The 19,417-nt window shown below is 41.7% G+C and overlaps 1 protein-coding gene across 7 annotated transcripts in view; it reads left to right on the top strand.

The window, feature by feature from the left end:
• The window catches only part of LOC121541334 (follistatin-related protein 5), a 209,654-nt gene that overhangs the window by 50,909 nt on the left and 139,328 nt on the right, over nt 1-19,417 (top strand). For all 7 annotated transcript variants that reach the window (XM_041850349.2, XM_041850327.2, XM_041850316.2 and 4 more), the window contains exon 4: nt 17,200-17,451. In XM_041850349.2, the coding sequence (XP_041706283.1) occupies nt 17,200-17,451 (252 nt within the window). The remainder of the gene's footprint in view (nt 1-17,199; nt 17,452-19,417) is intronic.

Below are 19,417 nucleotides of genomic sequence, written 5' to 3'. Positions count from 1 at the left end.
AACCTAACCTCCCACCAATGTGGCACGAGGCAATTCAGAATGCAATAATGCGCCATGACAAATATCTGAGTGCACTCCCACGTCCTGACAGATGCATCTCGTCTGTCACTATGTCATCTTTGTAATGTGGAGACCCTTCAACATGTATGCACACGCACACACACACACACGCACACACACACACACACAAACCTCAGCTAAAACACAAAAGTCAATGTCAGGAGGTAGAACGGTGATGTGGTGACCAAGATGTCTGCCACTAAGTGTTATGAAGGGTTGGTAATGCATGTCTCACTGTCATTTTTTCTCTCCACCTCGGGAAGGTCAAAGCTGTAATTGTAGAGCGAGCATTATCATAAAGGGCGGCCCCCAGCTGTCGGCTGAGATTCCATTTAATCCACCCCTCTCTGTAAGCAGGGAGAGGAGACTAGTATCAAAATATGCCTAGTTTTCAGCAAACTCATTTCAGGCCAGGTAACAAGACAGCGTAAGTAAAAGAGATTCAACCATTGTAGTTTTCTAAAGAGAGCGGTTGGGGGCAGGGGTGTGGGGGGTTACACCCTGTGGCTGCAAGGAAAAGTTGTATTAATGGTTCATTGAAGTTATGAACGCCTTACATATTACTACTGCTATAGATAGTTGAATTCATTAATGTGATGGTAACCTTATATACCCTAGCTGCAGAATATTTTGAGACTCCAATTCGATCCTCAGATTAGTAAGTTAACAGAAATTGGACAGACTGTGACGAGTACAGAGTATACGAAGAGGCAGGACGCAGACGCAGGAATTAACAAGGTCAAGGTTTACTTAAAGAATGACAAAGAGAAATAACAAAGAAAGAGTACACGACGCTAAACAATCACACACAACATCATAAGGAACAGTCCAGGGCTAAATAGAGATGATGAGGTGCAGGTGTGCTGGAGGTGATTAGGGTGTGTTGGGTTTCCATTCCGGTGTTGCCGAGGTGGTGCGCTCAGACCGGTGGCTCAGTAAACCGGCGAATCAGAGCGCCGGAGCGGAGCAACGGGAGGAGACGTGACACAGACATAACATATTGTTACAGTACACAAAGTGAGTTTCTATGCATGCTGTTGTCTCACACATTTTCAAACTCATAGATTGTTATATTTTTACAGTTAGACATTGGTAGGGGGTCACATAAAACAATTCAAACAGATCCAGAATCCAGCGGCACGTAAGCCAAAATTACATTGAATGTCAGAATGGAAGAGACAAAGATGGACAGAATACATTCCACAACGCAGTGTAATTGAAATACCAAATGAAGTCTGTGGCCATAGCAACACCTCTGGCTGTTCGGCTTGGTACAAAATACCTTGGGATGTTGTTGGGCAAATGCTATTTGCCGGAGTAAATAGACTATTCCAACTTACAATATTGAAAAGCTCGTGAAACAGACATTTAAAATATATATTATGTCCATTTGGTGCCACACTGAGCTACTATTTGGAAAAAAAGTTTTTCAGAATTGGAAATTGCAGTTTCCTCCCAGAATACCAATCACAGAATCCTGTATGTTTGTTGCTGTGTTAAATGTATATAGTTTGGCTTCTATTTTGAATTCTACAAAACAGCAGACATAATTATTGAATTGATAAAATTATTACTTTGTACGCTCAGCACTCCCCCCACCATAACACCACCTCCCCACCCTACTTTTAATAATACAAAGGCTGTAAACATCGAGTCCTAAATTGTTCATACAATTATTTGCCCCCGCTGGGTTACACTTTTAATACGTTTTCACAGCAGTATGTAAGACCGGAACGTTAAACATTGTGCACTTTCCGCTGACAGACTTATTGGTGGAAGACTTCCTGTTGTTTCAATCACGACATAGTCACGTCCCATAGTCTCCTAACGAGTTAGTTTGTAATAGCTTTCATAAATCTTAATCAACTTATGGGAATTAAGATTCACAGAATGTAATAGACTTTTAATAGAACTCCTTTTTGGAGAGAAATTAAGAGGAAATTGAGAAATCGCCTGAAGATATACTGAGAAGTAAATATGCCTTGGGAAGAGTTGGATGACATAAGGTGCGTGACATGCTAAGTTTCTCATGGACAACAGTGACTGGACCGACAAAGCCTTAGTGGACAGGTGGGCTTGACCTAAATACATGTTAAAGCTGCCTCGAGAGTTTGTAATCTCTATCCGTCATTTACACACGGTAGCCTATACTGTAGATGCACTTGAAAAAGCCTTGTGAATGACCCCATCCACTTCTAATGGTCTTGTGGGAGCCACATTTGTGGTCACTCAGACGAAAGCTACAATGTTCCAATCGTTGTAGGCCAAAAGTCACCATCATCAGAACTATTCATCAAAAATATGATTAATCAAAAATATGATATTTCCTCATTTACATTTATTTTGTAAATCCAAGAAAGGCTCCACTCTACATGAGAAAAGTAAATATTTGGATTTGCTGAATATTCATGGCCGTGAATCCTGTGTACAGGAGGGACTGCACACTTTCTCTAAGGTAATGTGTATAATTTTCGGCCAACAACAGAGATGTAAGACCTTAAACGAGGTGAAACAAATCCATTTGAGATTCATTATCATTACTCTCAGTGATCCACAAAGATCTGTGGTACTTCCAATGGAGGCCATGATGGAAGGTCAACACAGTTGACTTAAGGTCAACACAGTAATTGTAGAGGGAACATTATCTTGAAGGACGGCCCTAGCGCTTGGCCAAGATTCTCCTCTTTAATCCATTCTTTATCTGGGCACCAAGAGTGGATCAGGAGTGGATCAAGACTGGATCAGGATTCAAACTTTAAAATTAGTTCTTAAGTAGCTCAACTTATCTACAGAACTCCGTGGCTGAGAGGGCGAGAATCAAGTTCCCGTAATTCCACAGTGGTTTAGTCGAAAGTCTATTCATAAGCATTCCTCAAGAGGAAATATCTCACTTTGCTCTCTCCGAAGTTTGATTAGAATCGCGACGAAGACAGCAGTGGAAGCATTCCTCAAGAGGAAATATCTCACTTTGCTCTCTCCGAAGTTTGATTAGAATCGCGACGAAGACAGCAGTGGAAGCATTCCTCAAGAGGAAATATCTCACTTTGCTCTCTCCGAAGTTTGATTAGAATCGCGACGAAGACAGCAGTGGAAGTATCTCTAAGCCATTGTGTTGTGGTGAAATTAAAGTAGGAAGATGTACAAAGACCTTGAGCCTGGAGAGATGAATAATGCTCTTAGTGCTGGAACTCCAAGGAGTTCCCCCCGATTATGCTCCTCAACTCATTTTTTGTGATTATTCTCAGGGCGCCTGCCGAGCATAAATACAAAGATCCCAATGACAAAGAGCTGGAACACATGGTTGTATAGTCCCTGTCCCGACAGTAGCTTAGCATATCTCGCTTTCATATCATCAGTAGTCATTGGATCCCCCCCCCCCCCGAAAAAAGGCCCTATTGTGTTGAAGTAATATTCCCTGGGCGATTTTGACAAGGAATTGATCCATTTATGCATTTACAATACTTTTGACTTGGGGCTGTGAGGATGCAGACAACCACAAGTGCACTTGGTTCTACATCCTGATACTGTATGTATGTTCTAATCGAAAAATTAAAACCCACCCTCAAGTTAACTAATTCCACATCATAATATGAACACATTACTGGGACATCTGTTTCTGTCCCCTTCGACCAAAATACCAGGGGTCAAAAATACAAAAATAACAACTGCACCAAAACCCCCCAAGATATCTTACGTCAACAGACACACAATGTGGCTAGCTGCCACCAGCAACACAGCTTAATGTTATGTGAATTAGCGCTGGGAGTTGACAATTAGTCAAACGTGGTGCACTGTGACAAATAGGCCCGTTTACTGAGATGGTATGAGAGATGCATTCTAATGTGGACCCTATTCACTGATGAGGCCAAGGAGAGTAATGGGATGGAAAGTTCCATCCTGTACGAGTGAATGTGCAGTTGGATCGCACAAACAGCACCTTAACACTCCAATCTATGCTTCAGTCTAGAACAGGGGACTAACGCTCAATTGCAGCCAATCGATTGGCTGAGCACTCTTGGCTAGGTTTAGCTTGTTGTGCCGACAGAGGTACTTTCCTGTTGAATACTTAGCTAGCTCCCTTGTCACCCTGTTTCTGTTCAGGCTTCACTTGTGAGCTACATCGAGAGGAACCTGAAGGCCTGTGTAATGGAGTCATTTGTGTGGAAGGGGGATATCAATGTAAAAAAAATTTGAGCCTGCTTTAAATGGTGGCAAAAGCTTCTGTGCCTCAAATAGTTACTTATGAAATGTTAAAAATATGTTTATGCAGCACCAGCAAAGGCAAGACATTGTCACAATGTTGCAATTACTGTGGTGTAGGTCATGATGAGATGAACTGTACAACACCTTTTCAAAGCATAAGCTTTGGTGCCAACACAACATTACAAAAACGTAATAGGCCACAACGTTGTACAACATCGGAACTATTGGCAAATGTTGAGCAACAACCTTGTAACAAAGCTACACAGTGACATTGCGACTACCTATTGGCTGCATTCCTAGCAATGTTGTGTTGGCAGAGAAAAAGCATACAATATTTGGGAATCATTCTCCCGTAGGGAGGTATAGACATATCCAAGTCATTGAGGATTTGGACAGATGCACCACACTGTTTTAAATGAAGAATTTTAAGTGAAGAATGTATCTCTCATAACAGCAGCAAAGCTTTTATGCACATATGCCTTTTAAAATGTTCCAAATATTTCATGAGACATCTATATTGAACAACGTTTTAACGGTTGGGAGTCACTCAGCTCAGAGCAAGTCAGTGCCTACGCAGGCTTTAACTGTAGTAACAGCCCAGATGAAAAATATTTTGCTCAGAGTGGTCTTTTCTTAATCTCTGAAGAAATATGGGAGATTTTCAATTTTTTATAATTTAGTCATCACATATCTGAAGTGTCTCTCATAAGGCTCCCTTAGGAGCAAGGATGAGATGAAAAATATAATGAATTCTTGAGACTTTCATAAGACAAATGAGCTTGGATTGAAACTTACATTTGAGAAGTATGACAAATAGATGAGATCTTATCATTGTATCCTCATGAGATCATTCATGGCTAATTTTTTCTCCAGAAAAGCCTTTTTGAGCATCAAGGAGATACAGTATATACAGGAAGAGAAAGCTTTAACCACACAAAAAAAGTCACTGGGAGAGGTTAGATTGCTTGTAATACAAAATTGTATTTCTTGTAAAATAACAAAATAGTGGCCTTGTCTAAAATTGGTGTGGAATTGAAAGTGCTGTCATTAACCCCGTTTAGACTGAGAGAAACTCCCTGCAAAATGCCTGGGGGATCTGTCTAAAAAGGGGTCAGTCAGAACATACCAGCTCATAACTGGAACAAACTATAGCACCTCCAGACCTAGTAAAACTCCCTATGAACGCAGCTAAACCCACAGGAAATTACATTATTTATAAGGGTTATCACATTGCCAAAATATTACCCACAAAACAATGCCAATGCCAAAGTATCACAATATCATTGCAAAACGTTTTTGTTACTGACATTCACATCTCGTATCAATATAACACTGAATTTTAGCTACTGTGGTTGTGTGAGTGGTGGTTACGGTGTCTGCTGTGATAGGGGTCTTGGGGAGGTGCATGGGGGTCCTCCGAGTAACGGGGAGCTTTGTATGCCCCGACTGAGAAGGAGACAGCAGAGGAGGAGGAGGGCAACATGTCCTAGAGAGGATAGCCACTACTGGTCAATGGCCCAGCGCTCTATCCAACATGTCTGACAGAAACACTATGACAAAAAGAGGATTTAGATCAAACAAAAGTTGCCACATTGAATATTGTGATCCTAATTAATAGAAAAATATAATTGATATAATAACAACAATGTGGATAATTGCTCAACTCTAACTGAGCTGTTATGCTAGTCTCTCTAGCCTCCCACCATTTTCAGATGTTCCAGCTGAACAGCGGCTGTACGTAATAGAACGTCACTGCCTACGACATTACCTCACCCGCTTGAATAAAATACTACATTTTCAATGAGTGCATTTCGCTAGTGGCTAGTTTGCATCAACTACCTTCACTAAAATCACTGTAAAGGTTTGCTATGCAAACTTTGGTTTTGAATCGTAATGTTCTGGCATTGTCTGCCTCGTGATTTGTTGGGAGAGTTGTCTGTATGAAGAGGACCCACCCCGGAACAATTTTCTTTCCCTTTTTGAAGTTTCCACAAGAGTTCGGAACAATTTTCTTTCCCTTTTGAAGTTGCCAAAAGATTCCATCACTGAAACCAGACCCTAGTCACTTGCCTAGCGTCATGTTTTCAAGACTTCTGATATGCCATAACCTCATGTTATATATATATATTTTTTATTAAGACCCAAACAATTTCACCCCAACAGGGTGCAGGGTGTTTCAGTTCAAATAACGTTTATTTCCTGAGAGGGAACTTCATGTGTGGTGACATGACAGACTGACCTGGCAACAGCGTAGCCCGAGTTCTGTGAGTACAGAGTCCCGGAGCGAGGTTTGTAGGGCGTTCCTCCTCCCAGGGAGGAAGCAGGGGAGCCTGGTGTGTAGGGCCCCACCATGGAGGGGTGGGGTGTGTCTAGACGCTGCTCACTGAAGCTCGTGTCCACAGACAGAGCAGGGGGTGGTGCTCCCGGGGGTGACTGCCAGCATCCCTGCAGCCAAGCCAGCTATCTCAGAGGACAGCCTCTGCCTGATATCTGAAGACTGCACAGAAACAATGAGAAGAAGGATTACATACATTACACAAAAGCAGGCAATGAGAGTCTGAAGCATGAGGGTGCATAAAGGTAAATTGTGAATACTACATGAAAATGGAAGTTGGATGGTTGTGATGAGCCTCAGTGAGTGTGCCGTGTTGGGTTGTGTGGGAGCTGGGAGTTGAACCTGCTCGGTCAGGGCCTTCTGTGGGCACAGTCTGGGGCGTGTAGGACCACTCATCAGGTCATAATATTTCTACCTCTGCTGGCCTGCACACACACATGTCCATAAGACAAGGTTGTCATATCTTTCAAAAATACTTACCAGTACAACGATATTGAGTAAAACATTTTTTATGTCTCCATAAAACACCTCTATACTTCAATATTAATCACGTGAAAAAAGGCTGTCTGCTCCTCCTCTCTACCTAACTTTCTCTCGCAATCACCTGAGTTTCCCTTAGTCCCGTTAGTTTGGCTGCTCATGTATTGTACACGTTTATCTAAGGAACTAGCCTATACATATTAGCACTGGCAGTTGTTAAAGGGATACTTCAGGATTTTGGCAATTATCTACTTCCCCAGAGTCAGAAGAACTCGTGGATGCTATTTTTATGTCTCTGCGTACAGTTTGAAGGAAGTTGCTAACTAGTGTAAGCGCAATTGCTAACTAGCGTTAGCACAATGCATGGAAGTCTATGGTAACTGCTAGCATGCAGACAAATATGAGAATTTGAATTTGAGAAATATGAAAAAATGCTTAGTCTCATTTTGGTGTTAAAGAGAGCTCATTTGTGTGTAGGAGAATCAAAGGGGAAAAATAGATTTTGCTTTCCTAGGGGAATGCGAGACCACTGGCACTGCCTGTAGCCTACATTTTAGTGTAATCTAACCAATTATCTCTTGTTCCTAGAGCATTTAAAGATAGAAATTCACTATAATTGTCCAATTATTTCTATTTAGTCCATAAACACAAACAACAGTTGTATAATACTACAGGTAAGCCCATGCTCAACAGAAATTTGTTCATATGTGTCTAAAACAGTATCTACAGTCGCCTAGGCTATTTCTCCATCTTCCCTATTACTCTCTTCCATATCGTAAAACTCCATATTGTACCAACATAGACTTGGTTTGGTATATTCATTTTCAGTTCCATGGTAGACAACACAATGGAATGAACTTTGCAATACAGTGGCTTGCGAAAGTATTCACCCCCCTTGGCATTTTTCCTATTTTGTTGCCTTACAACCTGGAATTAAAATTGATTTTTTGGGGGTTTGTATCATTTGACTTACACAACATGCCTACCACTTTGAAGATTCAAAATATAGGATAGTCAGTTTTACGAGGGCATGTTTAGCAGCATGAGTGAAGGAGGCTTTGTTGCGAAATAGGAAGCCGATTCTAGATTTAACTTTGGATTGGAGATGCTTAATGTGAGTCTGGAAGGAGAGACACCTAGGTATTTGTAGTTGTCCACATATATATGCCTGGTCTGTTAGTTTTACTAGTATTTAAGAGCAGTTGGAGGCTACGGAAGGAGTGTTGTATGGCATTGAAGCTCGTTTGGAGATTTGTTAACACAGTGTCCAATGAAGGGACAGATGTATACAAAATGGTGTCGTCTGCGTAGAGGTGGATCTGAGAGTAACCAGCAGCAAGAGCGACATCATTGATATACACAGAGAATAGAGTCAGCCCGAGAATTGAACCCTGTGGCACCCACATAGAGACTGCCAGAGGTCCAGACAACAGGCCCTCCGATTTGACACATTGAACTCTATCTGAGAAGTAGTAGGACCTTGAGCGTGGCTGAGGTGCACCCATGACCAGCTCGGAAACCAGATTTCATAGCGGAGAAGGTACGGTGGGATTCGAAATGGTTGTTGATCTGTTTGTTAACTTGGCTTTCAAATACTTTCGAAAGGCAGGGCAGGATGGATATAGGTCTGTAACAGTTTGGATCTAGAGTGTCACCCCCATTTGAAGACGGGGATGACCGCGGCAGCTTTCCAATCTCTGGGGATCTCAGACTATACGAAAGAGAGGTTGAACAGGCATGGGCATGGGCAAGTTGCAGCGGAGGGTGCAGAGCTGGTGGCCGGGGTAGGGGTAGCCAGGTGGAAAGCATGGCCAGCCGTAGCAAAATGCTTGATTATCGTGCAAATTTCTGTTTGAAAAAGCTAGCCTTTGCTTTCCTAACTGATTGTGTATATTGGTTCCTGACTTCCCTGAAAAGTTGCATATCGCGGGGGCTGTTCGATGCTAATGCAGTACGCCACAGGATGTTTTTGTGCTGGTCAAGGGCAGTCAAGTCTGGGGTGAACCAGGGGCTATATCTGTTCTTAGTTCTGCATTTTTTGAATGGGGCATGCTTATTTAAGATGGAGAGGAAAGCACTTTTGAAGAACATCCAGGCATCCTCTACTGACGGAATGAGTTCAATCTCCATCCAGGATACCCGGGCCAGGTCAATTAGAAAGGCCTGCTCGCTGAAGTGTTTTAGGGAGCGTTTGACAGTGATGAGGGGTGGTCGTTTGACCGCGGACCCATTACGGACGCAGGCAATGAGGCAGTGATCGCTGAGATCCGGGTTGAAGACAGCGGAGGTGTATTTAGAGGGTAAATTAGTCAGGATGATATCTATGAGGGTGCCCATGTTTACGGATTTAGGGTTGTACCTGGTAGGTTCCTTGATAATTTGTGTGAGATTGAGGGCATCTAGTTTAGATTGTAGGACGGCCGGGGTGTTAAGCATATCCCAGTTTAGGTCACCAAGCAGTACAAACTCTGAGGATAGATGGGGGGCAAGCAATTCACATATGGTGTCCAGGGCACAACTGGGGGCTTAGGGGGGTCTCGTGGTGCTGCCACCACCATGCTTCACTGTGGGGATGGTGTTCTCGGGGTGATGAGAGGTGTTGGGTTTGCGCCAGACATAGCGTTTTCCTTGATGGCCAAAAAGCTCAATTTTAGTCTCATCTGACCAGTGTACCTTCTTCCATATGTGGTCCTCTGTAGCTCAGCTGGTAGAGCACGGCACTTGTAACGACAAGGTAGTGGGTTCGATCCCCGGGACCACCCATACACAAAAAATGTATGCACGTATGACTGTAAGTCGCTTTGGATAAAAGTGTCTGCTAAATGGCATATTATATTATTATGTTTGGGGAGTCTCCCACATGCCTTTTGGCGAACACCAAACGTGTTTGCTTATTTTTTTTCTTCAAGCAATGGCTTTTTTTTGGCCACCCTTCCGTAAAGCCCAGCTCTGTGGAGTGTACCGCTTAAAGTGGTCCTATGGACAGATACTACAATCTCCGCTGTGGAGCTTTGCAGCTCCTTCAGGGTTATCTTTGGTCTCTTTGTTGCCTCTCTGATTAATGCCCTCCTTGCCTGGTCTGTGAGTTTTGGTGGGTGGCCCTCTCTTGGCAGGTTTGTTGTGGTGCCATATTCTTTGATTTAATGGTGCTCTGTGGGATGTTCAAAGTTTCAGATATTTTTTTATAAGCCAACCCTGATCTGTACTTCTCCTGACCTGTTTGGAGAGCTCCTTGGTCTTCATGGTGCCGCTTGCTTGGTGGTGCCCCTTGGTTAGTGGTGTTGCAGACTCTGGGGCCTTTCAGAACAAGTGTATATATACTGAGATCATGTGACACTTAGATTGCACACAGGTGGACTTTATTTAACTAATTATGTCTTCTGAAGGTAATTGGTTGCACCAGATCTTATTTAGGGGCTTCATAGCAAAGGGGGTGAATACATACAGTTGAAGTCGGAAGTTTACATACAATACATTTAAACACAGTTTTTCACAATTCCTGACATTTAATCCTAGTAAAAATGTCCTGTCTTAGGTCAGTTAGGATCACCACTTTATTGTAAGAATGAGAAATGTCAGAATAATAGTAGAGAGAATTATTTATTTAAGCTTTTCTTTCTTTCATCACATTCCCAGTGGGTCAGAAGTTTTCATACACTTAATTAGTATTTGGTAGCATTGCCTTTAAATTGTTTAACTTGGGTCAAATGTTTCGGGTAGCCTTACACAAGCTTCCCACAATAAGTTGGGTGAATCTTGGCGCATTCCTCCTGATAGAGCTGGTGTAACTGAATCAGGTTTGTAGGCCTCCTTGCTCGCACACGCTTTTTCAGTTCTGCCCACACATTTTCTGTAGGACTGAGGTCAGGGCTTTGTGATGGCCACTCCAATACCTTGACTTAGTTGTCCTTAAGCCATTTTGCCACAACTTTGGAAGTATGCTTGGGGTCATTGTCCATTTGGAAGACCCATTTGCGACCAAGCTTTAACTTCCTGACTGATGTCTTGAGATGTTGCTTCAATATATCCACATAGTTTTCCTTCCTCATGATGCCACCTATTTTGTGAAGTGCACCAGTCCCTCCTGCAGCAAAGCACCCCCACAGCTTGATGCTGCCACCCCCGTGCTTCACGGTTGGGATGGTGTTCTTGCAAGCACCCCCTTTTTCCTCCAAACATAACGATGGTCATTATGGCCAAACAGTTATATTTTTGTTTCATCAGACCAGAAGATATTTCTCCAAAAGGTACAATCTTTGTCCCCATGTGGAGTTGCAATCCGTAGTCTGTCTTTTTTCATGGTGGTTTTGGAGCAGTGGCTTATTCCTTGCTGAGTGGCCTTTCAGGTTATGTCGATATAGGACTTGTTTTACTGTGGATATAGATACTTTTGAACCTGTTTCCTCCAGCATCTTCACAAGGTCCTTTGCTGTTGTTCTGGGATTGATTTGCACTTTTCGCACCAAAGTACGTTCATCTCTAGGAGACAGAACGCTTCTCCTTCCTGAGTGGTATGACGGCTGCGTGGTCCCATGGTGTTTATACTTGCGTACTATTGTTTGTACAGATGAACGTAGTACCTTCAGGCGTTTGGAAATTGCCAGACTTGTGGAGGTCTACCAGTTAGCCTATCAGAAGCTTCTAAAGCCATGACATCATTTTCTGGAATTTTCCAAGCTGTTTAAAGGCACAGTCAACTTAGTATATGTAAACTTCTGACCCACTGGAATTGTAATACAGTGAATTATAAGTGAAATAATCTGTCTGTAAACAATTGTTGGAAAAAATACTTCTGTCATGCACAATGTAGATGTCCTAACAAACTATAGTTTGTTAACAAGACATTTGTGGAGTGGTTGAAAAACTAGTTTTGATCACTCCAACCTAAGTGTATGTAAACTTCCGACTTCAACTGTATGCACGCACTACTTTTCCGTTATTAATTTTATAATTTTTTGAAACAAGTTATTTTTTTAATTTCACTTCACCAATTTGGACTATTTTGTGTATGTCCATTACATGAAATCCAAATAAAAATCCATTTAAATTACAGGTTGTAATGCAACAAAATAGGAAAAACACCACAGGATGAATACTTTTGCAAGGCACTATAGGTTCACTGAGGAAACCGTCCAGTGTCAAGAGAGATGCTAGCTCAGTTCAAACCCTTGAACAATGCTCTTCAACTGAATTGCCTCTGTGAAATAGCTGGCGGTTAAAAGAGATTTGTGAGATGGAAGCTATCTACTTAGTTTACCCTTGTAGTCATATGCTCTGCAAAACAGTGGCGCAAGAACACAGTTAACATTGTATTCATGTTAAAATCGTTCTCAATAGGAAAATGCCACAAATGATTAATGGTGATACTGGCGAGAACTAATCAGGCTTCTCTCTGCCTAAGACACTCCTGACTAGCAGGTTTTAATTTAGTCAGTGTAGAGGAATTCATTCCAACTGTTAGGGATTGAGAGATAACAGGTTAAATGACACGGGCCTGCCACCGTGAATATATTACTATTTTTTCCCCCATGACAACAGGTAGACTAGTAAAAATATATAGTTTCTCCTGCTATCGTTAATGCTAATGCTTTTTCTCGAGTGCAGACACTTTTCTGGTTTCTACATATGTTGCTTCTCCATAGACTGTGGTAACACAATATGTTACTGGTGTAACTTTCAAAGAACTAATCCAAGTGGGGTGACGGATAGCGAGCGAGTCGTGTTGTGCCTCATGTCATGTAGACTTTTTGCATTGTTTAGTGTGCTGTTTATTCAGACTTGCATCCTCTTGTTCTCACACGTGGGTCTTCTGGGGCATCTTAACTCACGCCGTTGAGATGAGCTGAGATGAGATGAGAGCTTCCAAATGGTTGTTTACTACACTCCCCAAGGACTCAGAGCCACTGTTATGGAAAACATCAGATGGGCCGGGACTTGCGTCCTGGGTTTTTGAAAAGAATTAAGATGGCAAATGGAATATAGTAGGAAAAAAATGCATTGTATATCTGAGGGCTAGTGCTGTAAATAGCATACTTTGGAGGCATGCTTATGAATGTGAATGAGAGCGGTTCAGTTAGATTTAGCTTTGTGATGGGTTTGAAGGCTTCAGATTCAGAAATGCATTACAAAGAGAGTACGTTGGCACATACCTAAGAGGTATATGTTTATTGTAGACACAAGGCACTAGATATTCATGTATCATATTGATTTCTCAGAGCATGATGCGAGGAGTTGTGCACAGGGACTGTATTGAGATTTCCATCCTAAATGCTCTCGTCTTTGAACCCCTGCAATGTAATTCTGGTCATGTCTGCTGAGTCCATGTAACTCTAGAGTTAAACATGATCTGCATCTCATTATAAATGCATAGCAGGACGTTGCCCTTCAAGCGATGTACACTGGGGTCAACATATGTTGGGACCTTCAGATTAAGCGCAGAGCTGAATAAATCTAGTACCAACTGTATCCCAGTGAGAATGACTTCCTTTTCCCTTGTTCAGTATCTTGTTTACTTGACACTCTTGCTGTTGCCACACTGAAATTGCCCTGTGAACGGTGAACTTTGTATATAAACTATCCATTCATCTATGCAAATGTATCTGTCCATCTGTCTTTCTGACAATCATCTTCATTGCTATACAATACTGTTACGAATAATTAATGAACATTTTTCATTTGGTAAAGCCAACCACAATTAGAAATGCGGTAACTCTAACTAGCGCCCTGAATCAGATACTCCCTCCCTCTGCCCCCCTCCACACGCCTTTCCCTTTGAAACGTTGAGTCATCAATAAACTAATCGTTGCATGGAATTAGTCATTTGTCTTTGATGTCACTGGATCACACAGACATTGGGCGTGCAACCCAATTAACGACTCCCTCTGCCCTTCTCTGACCCCGTCTGTGGCGTTTGGACACCTTGCTGTGCAACACAAAGTCCCATTGAATAATCATTATGCCACCGCACCGAAGGGGATTAATAAACCCCAGCAAACCACAGCCATTGATTGGCTCAAATCAGGCCACAATGTACACACTTGTATTGTTTAAATCCTCCCTGACAGATAGGGGCTAATACACCCACGGGGAGTTGCTACCACTGTGACAAAGCCTCTTTACCAGTCAAGTCGTTTGTTTGTTTGTTTGTTTGTTTGTTTGTTTGTTTGTTTGTTACTGTATTCAGGTTCCCTGCCAACGGTTTGCCTCGTCGACCAATGATAGTAGATGGTTTTTATTTCCCTCTATAGTGGGTTGGAACACCATGTACAGTGGGGAAAAAAAGTATTTAGTCAGCCACCAATTGTGCAAGTTCTCCCACTTAAAAAGATGAGAGGCCTGTAATTTTCATCATAGGTACACGCCAACTATGACAGACAAAATGAGAAAAAAAAATCCAGAAAATCACATTGTAGGATTTTTAATGAATTTATTTGCAAATGATGGTGGAAAATAAGTATTTGGTCAATAACAAAAGTTTCTCAATACTTTGTTATATACCCTTTGTTGGCAATGACACAGGTCAAACGTTTTCTGTAAGTCTTCACAAGGTTTTCACACACTGTTGCTGGTATTTTGGCCCATTCCTCCATGCAGATCTCCTCTAGAGCAGTGATGTTTTGGGGCTGTCGCTGGGCAACACGGACTTTCAACTCCCTCCAAAGATTTTCTATGGGGTTGAGATCTGGAGACTGGCTAGGCCACTCCAGGACCTTGAAATGCTTCTTACGAAGCCACTCCTTCGTTGCCCGGGCGGTGTGTTTGGGATCATTGTCATGCTGAAAGACCCAGCCACGTTTCATCTTTAATGCCCTTGCTGATGGAAGGAGGTTTTCACTCAAAATCTCACGATACATGGCCCCATTCATTCTTTCCTTTACACGGATCAGTCGTCCTGGTCCCTTTGCAGAAAAACAGCCCCAAAGCATGATGTTTCCACCCCCATGCTTCACAGTAGGTATGGTGTTCTTTGGATGCAACTCAGCATTCTTTGTCCTCCAAACACGACGAGTTGAGTTTTTACCAAAAAGTTATATTTTGGTTTCATCTGACCATATGACATTCTCCCAATTCTGGATCATCCAAATGCACTCTAGCAAACTTCAGACGGGCCTGGACATGTACTGGCTTAAGCAGGGGGACACGCCTTGCACTGCAGGATTTGAGTCCCTGGCGGCGTAGTGTGTTACTGATGGTAGGCTTTGTTACTTTGGTCCCAGCTCTCTGCAGGTCATTCACTAGTTCCCCCCGTGTGGTTCTGGGATTTTTGCTCACTGTTCTTGTGATCATTTTGACCCCACGGGGTGAGATCTTGCGTGGAGCCCCAGATCGAGGGAGATTATCAGTGGTCTTGTATGTCTTCCATTTCCTAATAATTGCTCCCACAGTTGATTTCTTCAAACCAAGCTGGTTACCTATTGCAGATTCAGTCTTCCCAGCCTGGTGCAGGTCTACAATTTTGTTTCTGGTGTCCTTTGACAGCTCTTTGGTCTTGGCCATAGTGGAGTTTGGAGTGTGACTGTTTGAGGTTGTGGACAGGTGTCTTTTATACTGATAACAAGTTCAAACAGGTGCCATTAATACAGGTAACGAGTGGAGGACAGAGGAGCCTCTTAAAGAAGAAGTTACAGGTCTGTGAGAGCCAGAAATCTTGCTTGTTTGTAGGTGACCAAATACTTATTTTCCACCATAATTTGCAAATAAATTCATTAAAAATCCTACAATGTGATTTTCTGGAAAAAAAATTCTCAATTTGTCTGTCATAGTTGACGTGTACCTATGATGAAAATTACAGGCCTCTCTCATCTTCTTAAGTGGGAGAATTTGCACAATTGGTGGCTGACTAAATACTTTTTTCCCCCACTGTACACCTCGTGCTGCAGATGAATTGGCCATTGTAAAGAAGACATCAGAGGCCCTGAGGCATCGTACCATCATGATGCACCACTCAATATTTTGTGGTCAATAGTAAAGCTGTGGAGAGCTCAGATGATTACAGAGAACAGTAATGCATCCCCTTGTTTATACTTTGGTCCTAATGTATAGTATATTTAAGTAATAAGGCCCGAGGGGGTGTGGTACATGGCTAATATACCACGGCTAAGGGCTGTTCTTTTGCACGACACAACGCGGAATGCCTAGCTACAGCCCTTAGCTGTGGTATATTGGCCATATACCACAAACCCCAGAGGTGCCTTATTGCTATTATAAACTGGTTACCAACGTAATTGTTTTCTCATACCAGTTGTATACAGCTGATATGCCACGGCTTCCAGACAATCAGCATTCAGGGCTCGAACAACCCAGTTTATAAATCATATTATATAGCTTACTGCGGCAGTGGATTGATTGTCAGATAAATTGTAGAATTTCTAAATAGTGGGGAGATTTATAAACAGTACAACAGCTCTCAAACTAGAGTCAAAGTTGTGAATTTTTCTTGTTACTTTATGCGCAATGATTTTACCCAATTCACATGTGGTGGAATGGTGCCCTAATGATCATGGCAATAGACAACACAAAAACAACATAATTAGACCTCCAGCAGATAAATTATGCTTACTGGGTGAATGTTCCCAGTTCAGTATATCGTTTCAGTGAACATCATTATTCTCAGTGGGATTGTTTTTCCAGCATTGGTGGCCATGTTATTTTCCCCCTTGAGGGCGATTCCAAAGGGCAATGGAACTGGTAGATAGGGGATCTAAGAGACTGCAACCTGCCATTACAGAGCCAATACATTTGATATGGTTCAGAGGTTATTGTAGTGAATGCTCCTTGCCCTGTCAAGAATACTTCCTGCTCGTGAAGGTTAACATGTTGACCACACGATAACTCACTCTGCCTGGAAAGTAGTACAAAATAATATAAAACACAAATCTTTGCCTCAAGAAATATAGTAAATACTTGTATTAAACCTACACAGTTACTATAAGTCAACTTTAAAAGCTTTTAAAACTCGGATTATCGTCCTCGTACTCTTCTAGTTTCTGATTTGAAGGTTTCTAAGCTCTTGTAAAATCTAGAGCTACTTTAAGCCTTTTAAAGTCTAACTGTCATCCTATTACTGGGCTTTTGTTATTTTTTCTGATATTAACATTTCTTTACTTTGGTTTTACTTGCAGGGTTTTTAGGCCATAACAGTGGCTTCCAGAGTCCTTGTGAGCACAAGTACTGTGGCCTTGGGCGTCACTGTGTGGTGAACCATGAGCTCAGTCAAGGGGAGTGCATCTGTCTGGACCGCTGTAAACCACACTACAAGGCAGTGTGTGGCTCGGACGGCAAGCTGTACCAGAACCACTGTGAGCTCCACCGGGCCTCCTGTCTGGGTGCACAGAAGATAACCATCATGCATAGCGAGGAATGCTTCTACAAAGGTAATAATTACAACTCATAGCTTCATAAAATGGATCTTTATGCAGGATGTAGGAGCTTAATTTGACCTATATTGTCACAGCAAAATAATTCTGCAGCAAGAAGATTTGAACATGTATTAGCTGGCCAAAAGTAGGGTACATAAAAAGTGCAATACTGTTAAATTAACCGTGTGTTAGTCTGGGTTTTCAGTGAATTTATGTAAATATTCTCAGCAACATTGATCAAATTAAGATGCTACACTTGTAGTTGCAGGAGATTAGTTGTATCTTCTTTATGCACTAGACTAGAGCTTTGGAGAAGCCACCAGAGATCCTGCCTCATTGCAGTTCTCAGAAATTCCTGTCTTGCACAGAATGTTTGTTTGTTGTTAGAAGTAAGGATTTTGTACAGTCACGGAGCCATCTCTCACTTTATGAACCTGATACAACATAATGTAGCTACTTCTTGTATCTCTATTAGTTTCTCAGTCGATGCAAAGCATTGCTTGTTTTTATATCATGAGCAGGTGGTAATACTGTACACACACACCAATGCTCAGATTTCCCTAGAGAATTTAAGATGCTCTGGAACATTGATTGTGCAAAGACACCAATTACTTTCCCTGCGTGGTAAGGAGTTGGCTTATCCCTTTTAAAGCTCCATAGGTGTTATGGCGTAAACCATGGGGTGGGTCCCAATAATATCACCTTTTTCCTGAAGTGTGCACTTGTTCACTACTTCCCACAAATCTGAAAACATTGGATTGGTGGAGACATGGACTAGTGGGAATTTCTACCATATTTTCTATACCAGGTATTTCCTTTAGAATCAGTGAAGGGCAGTAAACAAGGTCACACTTTGGAGAGATCATTGGGACACACCAGGGGGCATGAGAGAAAGGTCAAAGCTATGTGATATAATAATATTCATGAGAGAAACATTAGTTTAGCTTGCATTTTGCAGGATTCAAAATTGCATGGTTTCTTTGCAAGTGAACTGCTGCAAGCCAATTGTCACACTATAATAATCTACTGTAACAGGGTTGCCTCCGTCCCTACACTCACCACCTTTTTTCAAAATGGTATTTGTCACATGCTTTGTAGTCAACAGGTGTAGACTAACAGTGAAATGCTTACTTACGGGTCCTTTTCCAACAATGCAGAGCGAAAGATAAGATAAAAATAAATAGTAACTTGACACCCAGTGTCATAACACGTTATGACATGATCATAACCATGTCATAATATGTCATAACAGCTGACATAACTTGTCATAACCTGCCATAATATGGTCATAACACTGTCATGAACCATATATCCACACCTGTTGTGACATATATTGCATTATTTTATGGCTAGTTATGACAACTACATAAGAGTGTGAAAACCCACATTTATTCAAATTATTTTTTTCCCTGCCAAGAAGTTTCCTTTTGTTTGAAAGTTTGCTTCTTTGTTGTTGTTGTTGTTGTTGTAATTAATTATTTACAGTCATGTTTTTTCCCCATCATATTTTAAATAACTTGTAGAAAATACACTTTATGACACTGTCATGAAGCATTATGACCATCCTGTGTCACTTTACTTGGACTAAGAAAATACACTTTATGACACTGTCTAGAAACATTATGACCATCATAATCATAGAAGCCAGATAGGCCTATCACATACACTACCGGTCAAAAGTTTTAGAAGGATTTTTCTGTATTTTTACTATTTTCTACATTGTAGAATAATAGTGAAGACATCAGACCTATGAAATAACACATATGGAATTTATATACCAATCAAAATGTCACGTTCGTTGAATGACGGGACGGACCAAGGCGCAGCGTGATATGCATACATGTTTATTTTAACTGAATAAACACCACGACAAAACAATAAACAAAACGAAACGTGAAGTCCAAGGTAGTACAGAAAACAAACCTTACACGGAACAAGATCCCACAACTAGACAGTGCCAATAGGCTGCTTAAGTATGGTC

The sequence above is a fragment of the Coregonus clupeaformis genome, chromosome 3 (assembly GCF_020615455.1).
Source record: "Coregonus clupeaformis isolate EN_2021a chromosome 3, ASM2061545v1, whole genome shotgun sequence".
NCBI classification, from domain to species: Eukaryota; Metazoa; Chordata; class Actinopteri; order Salmoniformes; family Salmonidae; genus Coregonus; species Coregonus clupeaformis.
Note: the sequence above shows the minus strand (reverse complement) of the source record. Positions and strands in the feature narration are given on the sequence as shown.